At 41.7% G+C, this 19350-nt stretch overlaps 1 protein-coding gene across 1 annotated transcript in view; it reads left to right on the top strand.

Moving 5' to 3' along the window:
- The window catches only part of ERP44 (endoplasmic reticulum protein 44), an 866037-nt gene that overhangs the window by 702267 nt on the left and 144420 nt on the right, over window positions 1–19350 (top strand). The window contains exon 9 of the mRNA XM_044088913.1: window positions 9377–9479. Coding sequence (XP_043944848.1) covers window positions 9377–9479 — 103 coding nt within the window. The remainder of the gene's footprint in view (window positions 1–9376; window positions 9480–19350) is intronic.

Here is a 19350-nt window from a genome sequence, read left to right as displayed (position 1 = left end):
CTACACTTAAAGTTCAATTGGCAGCTATTTCTAATTTTCATGTGGGTATTTCTGAATCTGCCCTAATGTCCCACAAGCTCTGCAAAGCCTTTTTGAAAGGAGTTTTTCTTCTCAGACCTCCTATAAGAAATCCTCCTTCTCCTTGGGACCTAAATTTAGTTCTTGCTTCTTTGATTCTTCCCCCTTTCGAACCTGCAGTCTCCTGTTCTTTAAAATTATTATCATGGAAAACTCTTTTCCTGGTAGCTATTACATCAGCTAGAAGAGTTTCAGAGCTTCAAGCACTCAGCTGTCGTCCTCCTTATCTTTTGTTTCATAAGGACAGAGTATCCTTACGAACTAACCCGTCCTTTTTGCCTAAAGTGGTCTCGACGTCAAATCTGAATCAAAGCATTGATCTACCAGTCTTTTGTCCAGAATACTCCAATAGGTCTGAACAAAAATTACACTGCCTGGATGTTCACCGTCAATTGAGGTACTACTTGGATAGAACTAAACAGTTCAGAAAATCTGATCAGCTGTTTGTCTCCTATGCGGAGAGCAGAAAGGGACTTTCAGTTTCAAAGGTATCATTATCCAGATGGCTAACATCTTTGATTTCCCTTGTATATGAAATTAGACATCAAAAGCTGCCTGATAAACCTAAGGCTCATTCCACCAGAGCTTTGGCTACTTCTTTAGCCTTCCAAGACAGACTGCCTATTGACACCATTTGTGCAGCTGCTACTTGGGCTACTCCTCACACTTTCATTTCTCATTATAAGTTGGATTTAGCTTCTAGGCATAGAGCTAACTTTGGTTCCACTGTTCTCAGGAGTCTGTTCCGTTAGGCCACCTGGGACAAGGTGCTAGGGGCGGTCCCATCCAGCAGAATGAAGGCGAGATAGACAACTTAACATATAGAAGTTATGTTCTTACCATAACGTTCCATGTTAGTTGTCTTCTTCTCGCCTTCTTCTTCGTCCACCCTCCTTCCCCTGGCCTGGACAGACCTAGAGGAGTTGTGATTGTGACCTCTCTTTCTACCACCTCTTTCTTAGACATATGCTATTATGCATATTTCCTGGTTCAGGATGTAGGTCACCCTTCTTTCTTCCTGTTGTTAGAGGTGGACTCTGTTTTACAGTTATTCTGTTACTATTATAAGCTGGGGTTAGCTTACAAACGAGATCTGAGGTAACTCTCGCCTAGCATTGTGGGATATAAGGGGAGCCTCGAGCCGGTGGAACCAACTCTCGAGCTTTTAGAGTGGCCGAGTCGGAGCCGAGGTCGGCTCCGAACCCCATCCAGCAAGAAGAAGGCGAGAAGAAGACAACTAACATGGAACGTTATGGTAAGAACATAACTTCTATTTTAGTTCAGCAACATTTACACTCCGATCTCTGAACTATTTGACCCATTTCACCAGACTGCAAAGAGATCTCCTTAAGGAGTTGGGAGATGCTCTTCAGGGTACTGTAGCTGCAGGGGCTTCCGACAAAGTTGCCGCCCAGCTTGCTACCCTAAATTCCATTGTGAACTCGTCCATGCATCTCGTATCATATGCAGCCGATGGGACGAGTAGAGCAGCGGGTACAGGAATTCCTCTAATTAGACATACCTGGATGCACTTGTGTTCCTTCGTGGAGCCCTTTGTCTTCATTTGTCAACACCCCTTTTGATAGCTCATCTCTCTTTGGGCCCAAAGTGAAGGAAACTGTCACCAGGTGTGAGCAGGATGGAAATACTCTGCTGTCAGAGTCCATTTTTCCACCCCCTACTCGGCCTTACCCCAAAGGCCAACAGGGAGGGAAAATGTGGTTCTGAAAATCCCAAGGAGCCTTTCAGGACACACGTGGTGAACTCTCTTCTAGGGGCAGAGGAGGGGGTAACAATGGAAGATGCTGCCCTCGTGGCAGAGGAGGTCTGCAATACCAGGGTGACAGGGATCACGTCTCTGGTCAACCCTATCAGCGCTCCTGAAAGGAGGCCTGACTGTCCTGCTCTGGAGGCAGTCAGGGGTTGCTTATCTTTGTACCCAGACACCTGGCAAGATATAACAAATGACAATTGGTTACAAAGTATTATTTCCAGAGGGTATTTCATACTGTTCTCACCCACACCCCCAAGGAGAATCCTGGACGTTCCACCCAGTTACAGGGAACAAGCAACTATAAAGGTCCACAAGTTGCTAGAAAGAGTCATCCAGCCAGTCCCAGCAGACTAAATAGGATCCGGAACTTACTCAAGATTCTTTTTGGTTCCAAAGAAAACGGGACTGGAGACCTATTTTGGACCTCAGCAGACTCAACCAATTTGTGAAGAAAAAGAAGTCTCGGATGGTCACGCTACAGTCTGTACTTTCCTTTTTAGGGAGAGACAATTGGATGTGCTCGATAGATCTCAAGGATGCATATTACCACATAAAAATGGCCAGGCCATCCAGAGATCATCTGCGTTTCCGGCTGGGAGCCAATCATTATCAATTTCGAGCCCTGCCCTTTGGTCTCACTACAGCCCCCAGAGTGTTCACCAAATGCATGGCAGTGGTCACAGCTCATCTGAGGCATCTAGGATTCCAGGTGTTTCCGTACCTAGACTGTTGGCTCCTTACCTCCACCACCAGGCATCAACTGATTCAGGCAAGGGAATACACTCTGACACTCTGCCATCACTTAGGCATTACTGTCAACTCAGAAAAATCTGCCTTGTCGCCATCGCAGCATATCGTCTTTATAGGGGCAGAGTTAGACACTTCAACCACCACTCTACGACTACCAATTGAGAGGGTCTTTCTTCTTCGCCAGCATGTCAGTTTGTTAGTGTCGAAGGACAGAGCACCAGCCACAGAAGTCTTAAAAGTATTAGGTTTGATGGCTGCAGCGATCTTAGCCATACCATTAGCAAGGATGCACATGCGGATTCTTCAGTGGCTGCTGTTCACTCAGTGGTCCTATCAGTAACTTCCAGTGAGTCATATGATTTTAATTACAAACTCTTGCAAGAGAGATCTCCAGTGGTGGTTGACATCTCTTCATGTGGTTGACATCTCTTCATGTAACCATAGGACGCCCCTTTGTTCTACCCCCTCCAGTAGCCACTGTGACCATGGATGCTTCCCTGATAGGGTGGGGGTGGGGGGGCATTTTCAGGGAAAGACTGCCCAAGGCACATGGACGGACCAAGAGTCACATCTGCATATCAGTGTTCTGGAGATGAGAGCAGTACTTCTGGCATTGCAGTACTTGACTCTCTTCTTCTAGGGACGATTGCAATTCAGACAGACAATATGTCAGTAGTCTAGTACTTGAACAAGCAAGGCAGGACCAAGTCCTACCCCCTTTGCCGAGAAGCCCTCAGAATTTGGCAGTGGGCTGTCTCCTCCCAGCGCTTTCTGTTGGCAACGCACATCCCAGGGAGATCCAACGTGTTAGCAGACAAACTGAGCAGGGCAATTTTGTTGCTGCACGAGTGGTCCCTCAAACAAGAGATTGCAGACAGGATTTTGCACAAATGGGGCCAGCCTTGCTGTGATTTTTTTGCCAGTCACATCAACAAAAAATGCAGAAGCTACTTTGTCCTGATTCCCCCTCCGGGAGAACCCCCGAGAGACGAACTCATACACCATTGGCCCCCGGGTCTCCTCTCTGCATTCCCTCCAATCCCTCTAATACCCAGACTTCTACAGAAAGCAATGTCGCTGGGAAGGACCATCATTCTTATAGCCCCTCATTGGCCTTGGCAGATTTGGTTCCCATTTCTTCATCATCATCTGTTTGAGGATCCATGGATTCTGGACCCAGTTCGGACCTTCTGACACATCCGTCGGGGAACCTCCATCCTTCATTGCAGTCACTGAAACTAACAGCTTGGCTGCTCCAGTTCCCCTCATAGCCAGGCTTCATGACCTTTCTAATGAGACAAGGCAGATCCTCTTGTCTTCCCATAAGCCGTCCACCAGAAGATTATATCTTAGTAAGTGGAAGAGATTTTCCATATGGGCCACTAAGCAGAACATTGATCCTTATCAAGCCCCCTTGACGTCCATCTTAGAATTCTTGACTATGATCTTTAATAAAGGAGCTGCAGATGCTACAGTTTGGATCTAGTTGGCTGCTATATCTAACTTTCATCTCTGAGTGGACAGGCTAAACATAATGTCCCACAAGTTGTCCTAGGCCTTTTTCAAAGAAACCTTTCACATGAGGCCTCCAGTGAAGACTCCTTATTCTCCTTGGATCTAAACTTTATGCTATTTCATATAATTCTCCCACCGTTTGAACCAGCATCATCTTGTGACCTCAAATTCTTATCATGGAAAACCATATTTCTGTTGGCTATTACTTCTGCCCGCAGTGTCTCAGAATTTCAAACCGTATCTATCAACCTCCCCCTTATTTGATTTTTCATGCTGATAGAGTATATCTTAGGACAAACCCCTCCCTTTTGCCCAAAGTTTGTTCGGAATCTAATATCAACCAAGTCATTGAGTTTCCAGTCTTCTTCCCTAACCATTCCACTAACCTTGAGTAAATGCTGCACAAACTTGATGTTCACAGACAGCTCAGATATTATTTGGACAAAACAAAAGATGTCAGAAAATCCGACCAGCTCTTTGTATCATTCTCTGAAACCAGAAAAGGTAGACCAGTGGCTAAAACAATGCTTTCAAAATGGCTATCTGATTGTATTACCTTTGTTTATTCAGCCGCTAATATGCCCTTACTACACAAGATTAAAGCTCATTCTACCAGGGCAGTTTCTACATCATCTGCATTCCAAGCCAAATTGCCCCTTGATAACATTTGTGCTGCAGCCACTTGGTCTAAACCTCATACTTTTATCACTCATTACAAAGTTGATAAGACCTCCAGGGACAGGGCTTCCTTTGGATCTACGGTCCTGAAGGAATGTACTCCCGTGAGCCACCTGAGATTGAGGGTGCTAGGGACGCTACCCATCAGTAAAGAATGAATGGCGAGATTGAACAACTTCACTTTAAGAAGTTATGTACTCACCATAACGTTCCATGTGAGTTATTCCATCTCTGCTTCATTCTTACGTCCCCCCCCTCCATCCCCCACCTGGCTGACAGTTGACCTTAGAGGCTAGTCTCATCCTGGTTACTCATCTTTCTTCCTCTCTATGGGAGGGTAGTTCTTTTACATGGATATAGTTCATGCAGCAAACAAGATCTGAGGTAATTCCAGCAGTACATCATGGGATAAGGGGCTTGGTCTCGAGCTATTGGTAAACCTTGAGCTTTACAAATGGCCATATCAGAGCCAATGGATCGGCTCCGAACCCATCAGGCGAGATGGAGCAACTTACATGGAACGTTATGGTGAGTACATAACTTCTTATTTGAATCGCCTTTTATGGTTGAAATTTTGTGAAATGCATAGTTTTGTCATTATTGGTTCATGTTTTCTTTTACATTTTACCGGAAAAAAGTTCAAAACTACAAATTTAAAACACACTAACAAGTGTACAGTATTATACAAGGAATATAATTTAATACAATCAGGAAGGTGAATCAAAGAACACATGCATGTATGCATAGTCCTAAAAATGTATGCAAGGGGCATATGGTTTTCTTTAAATGTGGGTTTCATTGCCGTCTCAATGATTGTGAGTCTCAAGGGCAGAGAAGTGTACTGTTCATGCTAAGTCTGTTTTCTTTGTGAGACTGTATTGTTGTGTTTAGCAAATAGTTATCGGTGTTTGTGCTGTAAAATTTGAAGTAAACGTTTTAATTTAATCCAAATGTCTGTATTAATTGTAGAAGTAAAGAAAAAAATATGCACACTGATGGGTTGGAACAGTGTGTATGGTAAATGGGGAGAAATAGTCGAGTAATGGGACACACTGAATGGCCAGTGATGGAGGGGGGTGGCTGCTGGGGGGGGGTGACCCATTACCTTGCCCAGGGCCCCATTTTTACTATGATCCAGTTCTGGTTGGCATACATAATGTGGTCTTGGGAGAGAGGTGTCACAAATGAGATAATTTATAAACAGGAAAAACAGGAGGGGGCTAAGCACAAAACCTTGGGGAACGCCCAACATTTTTTGTGATCATACTTGGTAGATTGTACTTTCTAAGTAGTGTTTGAGCCAAGAGGTGACGGAGGTGGCAAAGTTAAACTTCCGAGCTTGGTAAGGAGTAGTGCTTGGATTAATTCTTTCAAAGGTTTGAGTGGCTTTTTATGGTTGAATAAGTTAAGTCAGTGTGTCCCCAGTTAGTGGGCCATCGTTCATTTTACAGTATATATGTACTGGGGAGTACAATGAGAACATTGTACTAAAGTTGCTTCTAAAGCAATGTTGTGCATAGCACAAGTCCACATTTGTTTATGTAGTAAAATAGTAGTAGCATTTAAATTAGGTTTTCAAAGTTTTTTTGTGATGTGACACAAATTTGATATAGGTCTGTTGTCTTGTCAATTGGAGAGCTAGGGAAGGTAGAACAGTTGCATGCTTCAAACTATAATGAAAGATACCAGTTTTTAAAGTGAGATTATATATGTACGTGGTTTGGCAGTAGTATTGGCAGCCATGTACTGCAATGAAGGTTTAGGTCCTTAGTGTGAATATTAATGACATTCCCAGCGTTTTAAAGGTGCAAGAGGTTAAGTCAGCCTACAAAATTCTGCAGGATATACTGAGTAAAGTAACAGGACTTTCAGGTGTTGTGTGTAACTCGAGGAGCTCATTACCACGATTTTCTTGATTAGAAAGCATTATAGTTTTTCTGGTTGAGTAAAGTGTTTGGACAAATATATGCAAAATGAGCATTGTGTTCTGTTAAGGGCTTGGTTAGGGTTGAGCAGAGGGAACAATAACTTCCCAGGTAGTTGATGATATGCATTTAGTAATTACTTGGGCCAGATAGAATGATGTCTTTACCACAGTTGATAAATGGGGTTGAGATAAAAGTTCATTGTCCATGAATGTGCCAAGGTCCCTAATAACAGCATCAGCTTTGAGGAGGGGTGGTATCTTTTATTTGGTGTTTGTTGGGATGCTGTTGTTTCTTAACGAGTACTGTACTACATTTTAGCACTGAACTTGAACTCATGACAGTGATACTAGATACTAATGCAGTTTAAATCCTCTTGTAGGGTCTAAGTGTCTGTTGGAAAGTTGGTGAGAATCCTGAGTGTGCAGTCAGTAACCCACTGTCATCTATACCCCCCTTGACATCAAAGCATATATGCTGAGGAGTAGAAACCCAAAACAGAGCTCTGTGGGACACCAGTCATGTGCATGTGCCATAATGGCACATTACTCATTTACAGTCATTTTTATCCATGTGCGTGTGCACCGACACACTGTACTTCAATCTGTTCCCTTAATACATCCCACCTCCATCCCCCACCAGAATTTATTTTAGCCCTGCTGTCATTTCTATAGTGTGTGGTGGTAAGCCTATATGCCAGATTCTGAAAAGCTTACATAAAAGCAGTTATTATTTTTTCAGCAGTATAATCACTGGGAAAGAACCTGACAGCTGCAGTTTTAAATTTGCATGGAGTTGTTTGGAATTTTAAGCAACAGTGTCACCTTTTTCCTGCCTTTGTCCTAGCTGCTGTTCAACGTTTGTTATGCAACAAGTAGGACCAACATAAGAAGTTTGATATCACAGATAATTTGTACATTTTGCTGCATGCTAAATATTTGATTGCAACTGTGAGCATAGTTTTGCACTTTCATATATTAACTTCCATCTCCCTAAACCATTTCTGAGCAGTAAGTAACTTGTAGTTTGTATCTGTACAAAGTAAATGTTGCAGTGCATCACATCTTCATAGCATATGACTGTAGGAAAGAATAATACAGCTGGCTTTTCTACGTCTTAAAAGTCATCTGTTTTAACTCAGAAGAAACTGCAAAATAAGACATTCAGGAAGTCAGAAGAGTCTGCTCTCTAGAAAATGTACTTTTTACAGTAAGTGTGCCTCTTTATCTGTTTCTGAGCCATTCCTAAAGAGGACTTGCTGAGCTGTTTCTCTAATTTATTTCTTTAGTTTAGAAGAAAATGAGGAGAAGCCCTTGCCTGGCGTGTCACTGTTTTATGTGGTTAAGGCAATCACTTGACCTTCTGGAGACTGGATAATTCCTGCCCTCTCCTAAGTGGGTGGACAGAGTGCAGTGAATACCAGTGTTGTACATGCTTTCTAATAATCATAAGGAGGCATTAGAAATCAAGATGGTGGTTCAGTGGTAAGCTCTGTGCCTCTCAGTTCCAGGGTTCACTCCCAATTTTTGATCCCTGTATGATGTTTCCGACTTTCAGTATTCTTCCATGTCTTTCTAGGTTTATGATACTTCACTTCCATCCCTCTTCCTAAAATATGCTAGTTACTTAGCTGTTCTAAATTATCAAAACACACTACTTATGGTATGCCTGTGTGTGTGTCTATGTTTTCTATACATTTTCATTTACATATTTGACTTGATTGTGAATGAAAATTGGATTGAAATGTTTAATTGATTAAAATCAAAATAACTTTCTCTGTAAAGTAGTAGATGCTGAATCTGTGTAAACAGTTAAAATAACTTTCTATTCTGTAATTACTTAAAGTAATGATTGCATGAGAAATAGGACACAAGACATGTCTAAAAATCCTATGTCATTTAAACAAACAAAAAAATGTTGGTTAAAATGGCAATCCTGTATTCTGATTGTTAAATAACTGATATTAATTTGGCCTTCAGTAACATCTTCATTTTATTCATAAACTGCTGCCTGCATGGTTTAAGCAGTTTTCACACTGTGTAAGATGTGGTGCCCAAGACCTACTAATAGAGGTTTTCATCTTCAGCATTATAGCACATCTGACATTTCATAGATAGAATTGATTGCTGTGTTTTAGCACGTTGCTGCAGGTGACAGTAGATGATCTCAGATGAAATTTAAATTGATCTCCTCTCAATGTTTATCTCAGGCGTATGTGCAATTACTTCTGCACTGGAGGACCTTTCAAAGATATCCTGTCAATACAGCTACCTGACAAGCAGTTGTATTTGTAAACTGTGCATTTGACACCTGCTGTTGTAGACTGCATTGTAGCTGGTGGGGGAAGCACTGACAGCTCAACATCTTAGCTATTGCTCAGCAATGCACAGTGGGAGTTATTGAGAGACAGAAATAACACTTCTGGGCCCTTGGGAGACTGAGAAAAAAAAATGGAAGCTCTGCGAGAGCAAAGCTATAAATTGACATTCTGAGTTGAACTACTATCCAATTAAATACTTCTAAAGGTAGTCAAAGTGAAGGAAGGAAATTTACAGTCAGGATACAGAAAGTTCGGGCTCAGGAAAAGATCTGATTTTTCTGTAATGTATGGTGTCTCTTGTATTTAAAATTAATTGTATTGAAATTATTTTTGCAGAGTACCGGGTAAATTGAAGCAGTTTGTATTGGATCTACACTCTGGTAAATTACACAGGGAATTCCATCATGGGCCAGATCCCACTGATTCACCTTCCGAACAGGTAAGAAACATTTACCTTTGTGGCGAATGCCATGTCTTTATGTGTAGTATTTGATTTGGTGATAAAAAGAAAGTATGGTTTTGGCTGTTGTTTAAAACATTTAATGTTGCCTCATGTGGTATGGTTATTAAAGTCACACATCAGAAAAGATTTTGGCAAAACAGAGGTAGTCAAGGAAATAGTCCGCTTTTAAGTGTCGTGTAAGAAACTGCATGTCAAGTCCTTGAGCCATGTTATATGCAACATGGCGGACAAAGAGTTGGGGGAGGGGAAGTTAAATGTAATGGAAATCTACAAGCGGTTTGAAAATCACCACTGTATCACAGGGGGCCACTTTTAAACTAAGATAAAGTATAATGCAACAGGATGCAATGAGGTAAATTCCGAATTAGGGAAATACAAAGACTTGGCTGAAGCCATACTTCACTGAAAGATTGGTGAATATGAAAAAAGGGAGGAGTTCAGTTAGGCTAAATACACAACTGAGTAAAAACATTTCAAAAGCCATCAAGTGCAAACATTCTGATGAGCAAATATGTTCAGTTACCCTTTTCTGTTCTATTTATATTGGCTTTGTTGAGTGAGACCCAGCAACATGAGTATTTGTGGTGTTTTAAACAAAAAGTCATACAAACCATTCAGGTAGTGTTATTTTTGAGGGGAAATTGATTGTTACTGTGTATTTGCTACACTTGCTAACATCCCAAAACCATATAAATATAGATATTTGCAGTACTATAATGATTTAAAGGTGATATTAATTGTTGCCCATATTAGGGATTAGGAAAACACAGAGTACAATAATCCCAAAACAACATTAGTTCTGTAACTGTTGGAAGTTCTATATAAATCTATTAGATGTGATTTAGTATTTATTCTGTTTACTAAAATTTTAAATAAACTAGTTTTATATAGAACGCCTGATGTCCCTATGTCAGTGTTAGTCAAAAAATGACTACAGTATCAGTGTAGTTGAAGTGCTGAATCTGAATTTTTGGTAAGCTTGTATATAATGTAAGCTTGGATGTTGAAATATTGCAACATGATGAAAGTGGTTCAGCTTGTTCATTCTTTTGAACAAGGAAGCTTGATGCCTTTTAGAAGCAATGTGGTGCTGTGTGCGTTACTTGTAAGTTGTCACAAGTATCAGAAATTTTAGCTTTTTCATGAAGATCGTAAACTGGTTATGTCTACTTTTGTTTTTCAAATTATTTTTCTCTTAGTGTATTTTTCAGCAATCCTAATACCAGATAACAATGGGACTAAAAAGGTAGGCCATCTGTGGCCCATTATGCTTTGCTGCATCTGTTCAGAACAGTTAATAGTGTTAGCTCTATATCTTATTTCAAAAGAGCCGAAATTGTCCCAGTTAATGTCATGTTTTCCTTCTTGCCCTCCTCTTAGGTTGTTCTCAATGACAAATTGTGGTTAAGCATATTCATGAGATCCAAATGCACGCCTGTGGCCCAGAGCACTATCCAGTATGCTGTTAGAGAACCAGTCCTTCACTGTTCTTTTAACTGATTTCCTAATTATAGTTCTTGCAGGAAAGTGCCATTTTATGTACCCAGAGAGCCTCTTGAGTTGGAGGTGTCTGCTTAGAGGTTGTCTTTTCATTCTTGAGCCATGTTACAGCATTATCTGCAGTCTAACATAGTAGTGTTTAACAACTTTACTTGCAGTTGCTACTAATGATGGTACATAGCCTTAATGATGGCTGAGCACTTTGCAAAAATGAAATTGAAAAATGGCCAAGGAAAAGAACATCAGTTGAAGGGAAGCCTTTGAAAGGACATCTGTCTAGGGATACCTGAAGCAGGTTAAAGGATTAGGAACACAGGTCTGCAAGATAAGAATACAGATACCCAGCTCTGACTGCTCTTGAATGTCGTGCTGCTGTTATAGCCTGTGCCTTATTGGTAGCAGTTACTTCCTGTAGACAGATGCTGTCCTTCAAGCCTTTATTCATATAGTATCATTACCTATAAGAGGAGCAGTGGCAAGACTTGCCAGCCCCTGTGCCTGAGAATGTATACAGGGTTACAGTTGTAACTAGTGACACTATTTCTGCACATTACCTAAATATATGCCACCAGTGCTTTTGAAAGTTGCCCTCCAATACAACAAGCACAGGATTGATTGTTCGCTACATGTTTTTTTCTCTGTGGCTGTTTCCCATTTGAGCAAAGATTGTGTTCTAGAGTTTTGGCCTCCCCAGGATGGGAAAGCCCTTTCTGGACGTACAAATTTTTCCATCCTGCTTGCATCCACAGCAGTTTTAACAAAGTAACTGCATACCAGCAGCCACAGAAAGTATTGGACAACATTTGCTCATTGCAGTTTCATCTTAACATGCATGGATCTATGTCAAAACAATGAATTACCATAACGTCGAGTTGCAAAATGGCGAGACAGAAACGATGAAAGTTTATATTCACGAACTTCCAGATCTCCGTAAGTTTTCGCCACAAGAGGAGTCAGTTGGCCAGTGTGGTGACCTTTGCCCTTTTTTCCACTGTAGTGCAATCTCGGAGTTGGTATATTTAGTTGGAGGGTGTGGGGGCAGCCCCCCACTTGGGTTTAAATATGTCAAAAGCCTCCTCGTCCACTGCCAAGCCCTCCCTTACGTGTGACAGTAGCTGTTCAGCTCCTGTAATGGATCTGCTGACCTTACAAGACAGTCCGTGCACAACAAATGATGAGAGAGAGGTTTTCCTGCTTCTTAGCAGCATGGAAAAACATCCCTTAGGACAAGTAAGATGTTAATTGTTATAAGGTATGGGCACTTTCTAAGTGAGATGTGGAACTCAAATCCTCAGGTAAGAGATTGTATGGGCTCCCCCTATTTTTTCCTCTGGTCCTTCCTTGTTTCTGCTGCTGATTGGCTCCCCTTGCCTACAACTGTAAGCTACCTCTTCCACGATGAAGGTTCTTGTGTGGTATAAGAAGCTTTTAGCCCTCAAACCTAATCATTATATATTTTTTTTATAATTTACATGATTTTTTTTAAATAATGGCCACCTTTTCAGTTATACAGTTTGTGTCTTCCTTGATACTTTTTTTGTTGGTATTGCTGGCCTCCCCTAACACCTTGTCATTAAATTGTACAAAGCTATGGTAGGAGTTAAGGGGTCCAGCACCCTTACAAACATTATTGCCAAAAATGAGATAGAGTAAATGTAGTGACTAAAGAGAGTGTAATTGGGAGCATTACTCTTACTTGTAAGGAAAACTCGGAGAAGATGCTGCAAGTACCTATGCTGATTGACTTCTGTTTGGTCCTTTTGGAAAAAGAGGATTTTTCAGGGTGAAACAAGAAATTGATATTTTTCATGTTGAGCACCACTTCAGTAACCTAAGCTATGTGGATTATATCCTGCATAGGATATAACATCTGGCCAGCTTCCAAGCCTTCAAGGCACCTTCCATGTGCCCAAACTGTGAGCCATTTCAAAGCTGAGCTGATTAAAAAAAGATAGATTTGGGTACCAAGCCCTTCAGTGCTTTCCTGCCATTGAAGAGAGTTGCTCCTGTACGAGCTTTCGAGCATCGGCGGTCAGCTTGTGCTATTCCTTTGCTGGGCTGATTAGTTCCCTTTGGTGGAAAAACCTTCCACATTTAAAAATTGTTTTATTGTACTTTCCTGTTTAGGAAAGTTATTTTTAAGCTAGGAATTTGTTTTAATGGACTGTCACAAGACTTAACTGTACATTTAAATGGTAGTGCACTTTTTTCCTGCAAGTTTAAAACTTCAACAAACACACACTGCCTTGCTGGTATTCAGGTAGTAGTGCCTTGCTACCCTCCTCTGGCAGTCTACCAAATTTGAGAGTCCCTTTCACTGCCTGTCTTTGGGTGTGATGGACCAATCACCTAGCAGTGCATGGACTGCCTTACAAACCCACAGACAGGACCCTTTTATTTTTATAGTAACACAGTAAGAGAAAGATCTCTTGGAAGACTGCTGCATACTCTGAACCTCTTCAGCTGCTGAGAGAAAATAGTTTTGGGCATCTTTCTCCATCTGCTTTTTCTGTCAGTGTATAACACTTGTATTGCTGCTTTTACTGTTTTTTTCTAACAGGAAATTTTGTACATGCTTGAGATTTACCTACACAGTATAAGGCCTGTGCAGTTTATTAAAAGTTTTGTTTGGACGTTTTTGACAGGAAATCTTGCAGTTATTTTTATTTGATGTAATTGAGCAGGATTACAGTATTTTAAACCATTTTCTTCTTTTAAATTGCAATTTTGGTGCCATTTTGTTCTGACAGGATTTTTCATAAGTTCATGCTTTATTCCTTGTCTAAAACTGCTTTCTGCTGTTTCTAAACATTTGGGACTGAAGCTAGCCTTTTTTATAATACTTCTGGGACTTTGATGAATGTATTTGTGCTTTGTACTCTATCAAAACTACCGCCTTATTCAGTGCAGTGCTCAGAAGAGTGTGCCCACAGTAATAGACTTCAGATTGCTATTTAGAGGGAGAATAGTGAGATTTGTTCATTTTTTTGGTGGGCTGACAAAGTCATTATTTGGTATTGCTCTGTATATTTTTTTGTCCCATGATTTGATGGACTCTGATACTGTGCCCCTCCACCACTACTACCATCTACCCCTTGTGCACCTAAAAAAAATATAGAAATAAATCTAGAAATATGCATCAGTCTGTGCCTTGCAACTCCACAGTAATTTTGGGCAGGCTGTCAGACCACTCACCTTCTTCTGTCTCCAGGTCCCCTGGTATGATAAAAGTACCACAATTGTGCATTACACAAGGGTCAGACACATCCTCTGGAGCCATACTGCTACATGGTTCCAATACGGGAGAACCAAACTCTTTCAGTGCAGGAGAAATCAGGGGTGCAGAATCTATTGCTAGTGTTGATCTGCCCCCCCCCCCCCCCCCGGGATTCCCTCCACTAGTGTAGTACATGAAAAAATGAGACTGGAAGACCCACCACATTGCAGGACATCAGTTTTCCACCTGTTTGCACCTGAGCTGGCTGCTATAGCTAGATCCATTATTCAGACCATTGATTACAAGGTGCAGACCCAGTTTATAGGTAATGCCGGCACACCCACCCCGTTTGACCACTCAAGGATCCTGATTTTGAAGGGAATCCAGAATCTGAGATTTCATGTGTCAAAGTCTGACCATTCAGTTTCCACTGAGGATGAACAGGTTCAAAAACCCAAACAGACATTTTCTTCCCAAATTCTGGCTAGATTTAGGGATGTATTCAGTTGGAAGTCATCTTTGACTGCCCTTGAGATCAGAAGGGTATATGATCTTTTGGAGAATGAGATCCCTGACATGGCTACCTTCCTTTTGTTAATCCCAGATTTTGATGATATTTTTAAGAAAGCTTGTAGTTCTCCTCTGCTGAATGAGTCTTTGCCTAAAAAAGGGTTTAAGAAATTTAAGGTGTGCTCAGCCTTATAAAAAACACTGAACCCAACAGGGTAACCACTAAAATGAACAAATAAAAACACAAAATTCATGGACTGCACCAAGCCACTTTAATGAAGAGCTAAAAGGCTCCAAAATACTAAGCGCTTTCACCATCAAAACTGAATGGCTTCTTCAGAGTAAAATGAGCTAACAATCACATTATGTGATTTCATCAGACGAGAGTTACAGTGGTGGAGAACACAATTGAGTATCAATGCAGAGCTTCCCTTTCTCGCACCTGTTCCTACACAGTCTGTCCAGACAGATTCATCCAACTTCACATGGAGAGCTGTCTTAATGAGAAAGCAAGGGCAGCCCACTTGGGGGCCCAAGGATACTGATGTGGTACCTCAACAAATAGAGGGATACAAAGTCATAACTTCTGTACTGGTTGGCAGTGATGGCCTGGGAACTGGTATTATAGTATTCTATAACTCTGCAGACATCATACAAACCTTCAGAGGAAAACATTGTGGCAGAGAGACTAGGCTGGTCCTGAATGGACCAGCACAAGTGGTAGCTCAAGGCAGTGGTGTTCCAGGATATAGTCCAGATGTGGGGAATGCCTCAAGTAGATCTGTTCACCTTCTTTCCAGATATCCTTGCAGGTTGACAAACCCATTATCCCCTTGGGCGGGAATGTTCCTGTATGTGTTTCCACCCTTTCCACTGATCTACAAGGTACTTCTGAAGATTCAGAAAGAAATGCCAAAGATCATTGTTGTGACCCTGCATTGGCCCACTCAGTCTTGATTCTGCCTTCTAATGGTATATTTGCTTACACAGTCTTGGGGCAACTGGTGGTACACCCCAGTTTGGTTTAGCTGAAAGTCTGGATGATTCAATCTTTAATATGTTTTGGTACTTGTTTCATGAGGATGTGCAGAAGGCATTAAAGGAAGCCAGAAGAACTACTACTAGAAAATCTTACTTTTAAAAATGGATGAAGTTTTCTAAGTGGTGCCTAAATGGAAATAGGGGGCACCTTGAGGTTAATATCCCTCTGGTTTTGAAATTTTTGTGTGAGCTACTTCAGGATGACTGATCATATGCATCCATTAAGGTACATTTGGTGGCCTTCTCTGCTTGTCTGCCAGCCAGTCACCCTCTTTCTGCTTCTGTTTTGGTAAAACAGTTCACGAAAATAGTTTTGCATATGAAACTCCCTCACAAGCAAATTTCTCTTTCATGGGATCTCAACTATGTTCTGGAAAAATTGACTTATCCACTTTTTGAACCTACCACTCAGGCTGATCTGAAGCTCTTAATGTGGAAAATGTTTTGCTTATTGCTCTGACATCTGGATGGCGGGTCTGTATGCTACAAGCTCTTAAGGTAGGACAGCCTTGGCTTATCTTCCACACGGATAGTGTTGTGTTATGCAGTAAAAACCCTCTTTTATACCGAAAATTATCTCAGAATTTACTCTTAATCAGTCTGTCAACCTCTCTGTGTTCCCCCACCAGAACCTAAGAATAAGGGAGAGAGAATCCTTCATATCTTGGACGAGCACCAGGAGCTCAGGTACTACCTTGACAGAATGAAACCCTTCAGGAAGGCTGAAAGACTTTATTTCCTACACAGGGGCAAAGAAGAGTTGATCTTTTTCTAAGCAAACCATTGCACATTGGTTGTCCTCTGGTATTGTTTTTTTGTTACATCCACCATGGCAAGACAAATCCAGGCAAGGTAAAGGTGCATTCCACCAGGGTCTTTTCCTCTTCAGGGGTGTATTGGGAAGGTGTGGACTTTTAAGTATTCTGGAATCACCTTCATAGTCCTCTGTCCATACCTTTACAAAGCACTACAAACTGGAAGTATGTCTAGATCCAGAGCAGGCTTTGCTTGGACCATTCTCCAGGGGGGGCTCCTCCTTTCCGGATGGGTAAGCTTTGGGAATCTTCCCAAATGCCAGCAAGGCTATGTGTTTGATGAATATAGTACTGTTGCCCAATCCCTACTTACCTGTGTCAGTAGATGTTCTTAGAACACACTGCCTTACTTGACAGTACAAACCCACCATCCCCCTTTTTTGATGTGCATAGTTTGATGTTTGGGTTTCGTCGAGTGGCTTTATTGTTGTGTGTGTGTGTTTTGGTTTGGAATAGTAGGTGTCGCAAAGCTCGTGTTTCTATCTTCTCTTCCTGCTGGAGCATAGAAAACTGCGTTTGAGTGTGTAAGGCAGTCCCTGTACTATGGGTGATTGGTCCATCACACCCACAGACAGACAGTTGGAGGGGCCTTGAGCTTTGGTAGACTGTCAAAAGTGGGCAGCAAGGTACTACTACCCAATGACAGTAAGGCAGTGTGTTCTATGAATATCTTCTGTTACAGGTATGTAGGACTTACCCAACTGTACTTTTAAAGTAATTGAAAACCATTGTTTCTGTGTAGAAATGGTTTATTTTACTTTTGGGAACTGACAGTGTGTTTTAAAGTGCTTTCTACTTTGTTTTCATATCTGCTCTTGCTTCGTGTTTTTCAAGGGAAAGAGGCATCATTTTCACTTTGACCATGAAACAGATTACTGGTCCAACGGTTTGTCCTTTTTCCAGCCACAAAAAGAAAAAGTTAATCAAACAGCCTTTGCAATTACAGGAAGCTAGCAATTTGCCTCAGCAACAGGTGGGTGACAATGCTGTGAACATAGCTTGATGTTCTTCGTGTTTCACTCTTGCAGTCATTACATTTGGGTAATCTGCTGGCGGGTTGCCCTCAAGTCGGCCTGATTAACAAAGTCTTGGGTCCTGCGTCGGTTGCTGTCCCTTCTTCCATGACGTCAGGTCGTCAGGGGTATAAAACATGCATTCGACACCATTACATCAGTCTTTCTTGCCTTGCGGTGCCCAAAGCAGAAGCAGTTCGCAAGTGCCAGTCAGCCAACTCATGAAATTTTAATTTTCGAGTTTTAGAACCGAAGTCTTCAACTTAAAGTTAAGAACCCTGTTGGGAAACTTTTTCTTGCTCCTTACCGATGTCAGTAAAAGTTAATAATTGCATTACCTGTGGAAAGCAAATACCTCACAAAGATTTTCATTCATACTGTATTCCTTACCTAGGCCCTGACCATGACGTACCTTGCCGTCGGTTTTGTGCTTTATTTAATCAGTGCACTATCCGTCGTCGGTACATTTTTGCCTCTAAATATTTCTGTTCTCGGTTTAATTATCCAGAAATGTCGTTGGTTAGCCATCCGACTACCGGGATTCCAAAAAAAACGCAAAGATAAAGACAGAGACAGGCCGCCGAGGTCCAATGCTGCCGACGATGTTTCTCCTAAGCCAGTTGCCAGTTCGCCGGTACTCAGTGAGGCGCTTTTGCAGCCCTTGATACCCGCTACTTCTGATTCGCAGGCCTCTACTGAGACCCATTTGGAGTCCGGTATGCCGCGAGAGGCTTCACCTATGGAACCCGCGGATGTGTCTACCTTGGATGGGTCCGGAGCCGCTGTGCAGGCACCGGCTTCTGAGGGTGTATTCAGGCCTACAGACTTGCATATTAAATCGACTCCACCTTAATTACTAAGGCCTAAATCTCTATCTATGTCTAAGAAAACATTGCCCAGGCACCCCTATGCCTAAAAAACAAATGATCAAAATGGCTGAAGATCTAATTACTCTAATCAGGGGTAGTCAACCCCCCCCCCCCCTCTAAGAGGCTAGGGCTGAGCTTGAATCTGAATCTTCTGATCAGGTTTATGTTTCTTCTGATGACCTGGATTTGTCCATACCTACTTATGAGGATTCGGATACAGAGGATTCCATTCCCTCTGCTTCCCCTCCTGAGGATTTTTCCTTTGGGGAAACTTTACATACCTTAAGGGAGCATTTCCACTGGGAAAGTTAGGAATTTTTTGATTCAAAAAAGAGGCTTAAGGATTTCCTTCTACCTCAGCATAGGCCCTTGGCTATACCTCCTGTACTAGACGTTGTTGTTGTATTTTCGGAATCCATTATGGCCCCTGATTCCCTGTCTCCGGCTCCTAGTAAACCTGACAGATACTACAGGGTTCCTTTTCAAAAATCCTGTTGCAGCTCCAGAAACCATTTCTCAGGGGTCCAAGGGCATTAAGGCTTCTACTGCTAAAAATCCTACCCCTTCTGACAGAGACTCCAGGACGCTGGATAGATGGGGTAAGAAGGTTTATACTTCTGCAACCTTGGCAATCAGGGCTTTAAACTGCCAATTTCATATGTTAAAATATCAACAACATATTATTGGACTGCTTAAAAAACAGAAATGATGTTTCCTGACTGTGTGGAAAATAAAGATTTACAGGATTTATTGTATTCTGCTGAACAAGTTGGAAAACATTTGCAATGTGGTTTTTATTCTTTAGAGGCCTCCTGCAGGGCTGCTGTTACTGGGTCTGTGCTTAGAAGGCATGCGTGGATTAAGGAGCAATCTTTGCCTGAT

Source organism: Protopterus annectens, chromosome 12.part0 (genome assembly GCF_019279795.1).
Source record: "Protopterus annectens isolate FY-2018-M chromosome 12.part0, PAN1.0, whole genome shotgun sequence".
NCBI lineage: Eukaryota > Metazoa > Chordata > Ceratodontiformes > Protopteridae > Protopterus > Protopterus annectens.
This window is presented reverse-complemented; position numbering and strand designations above follow the sequence as displayed.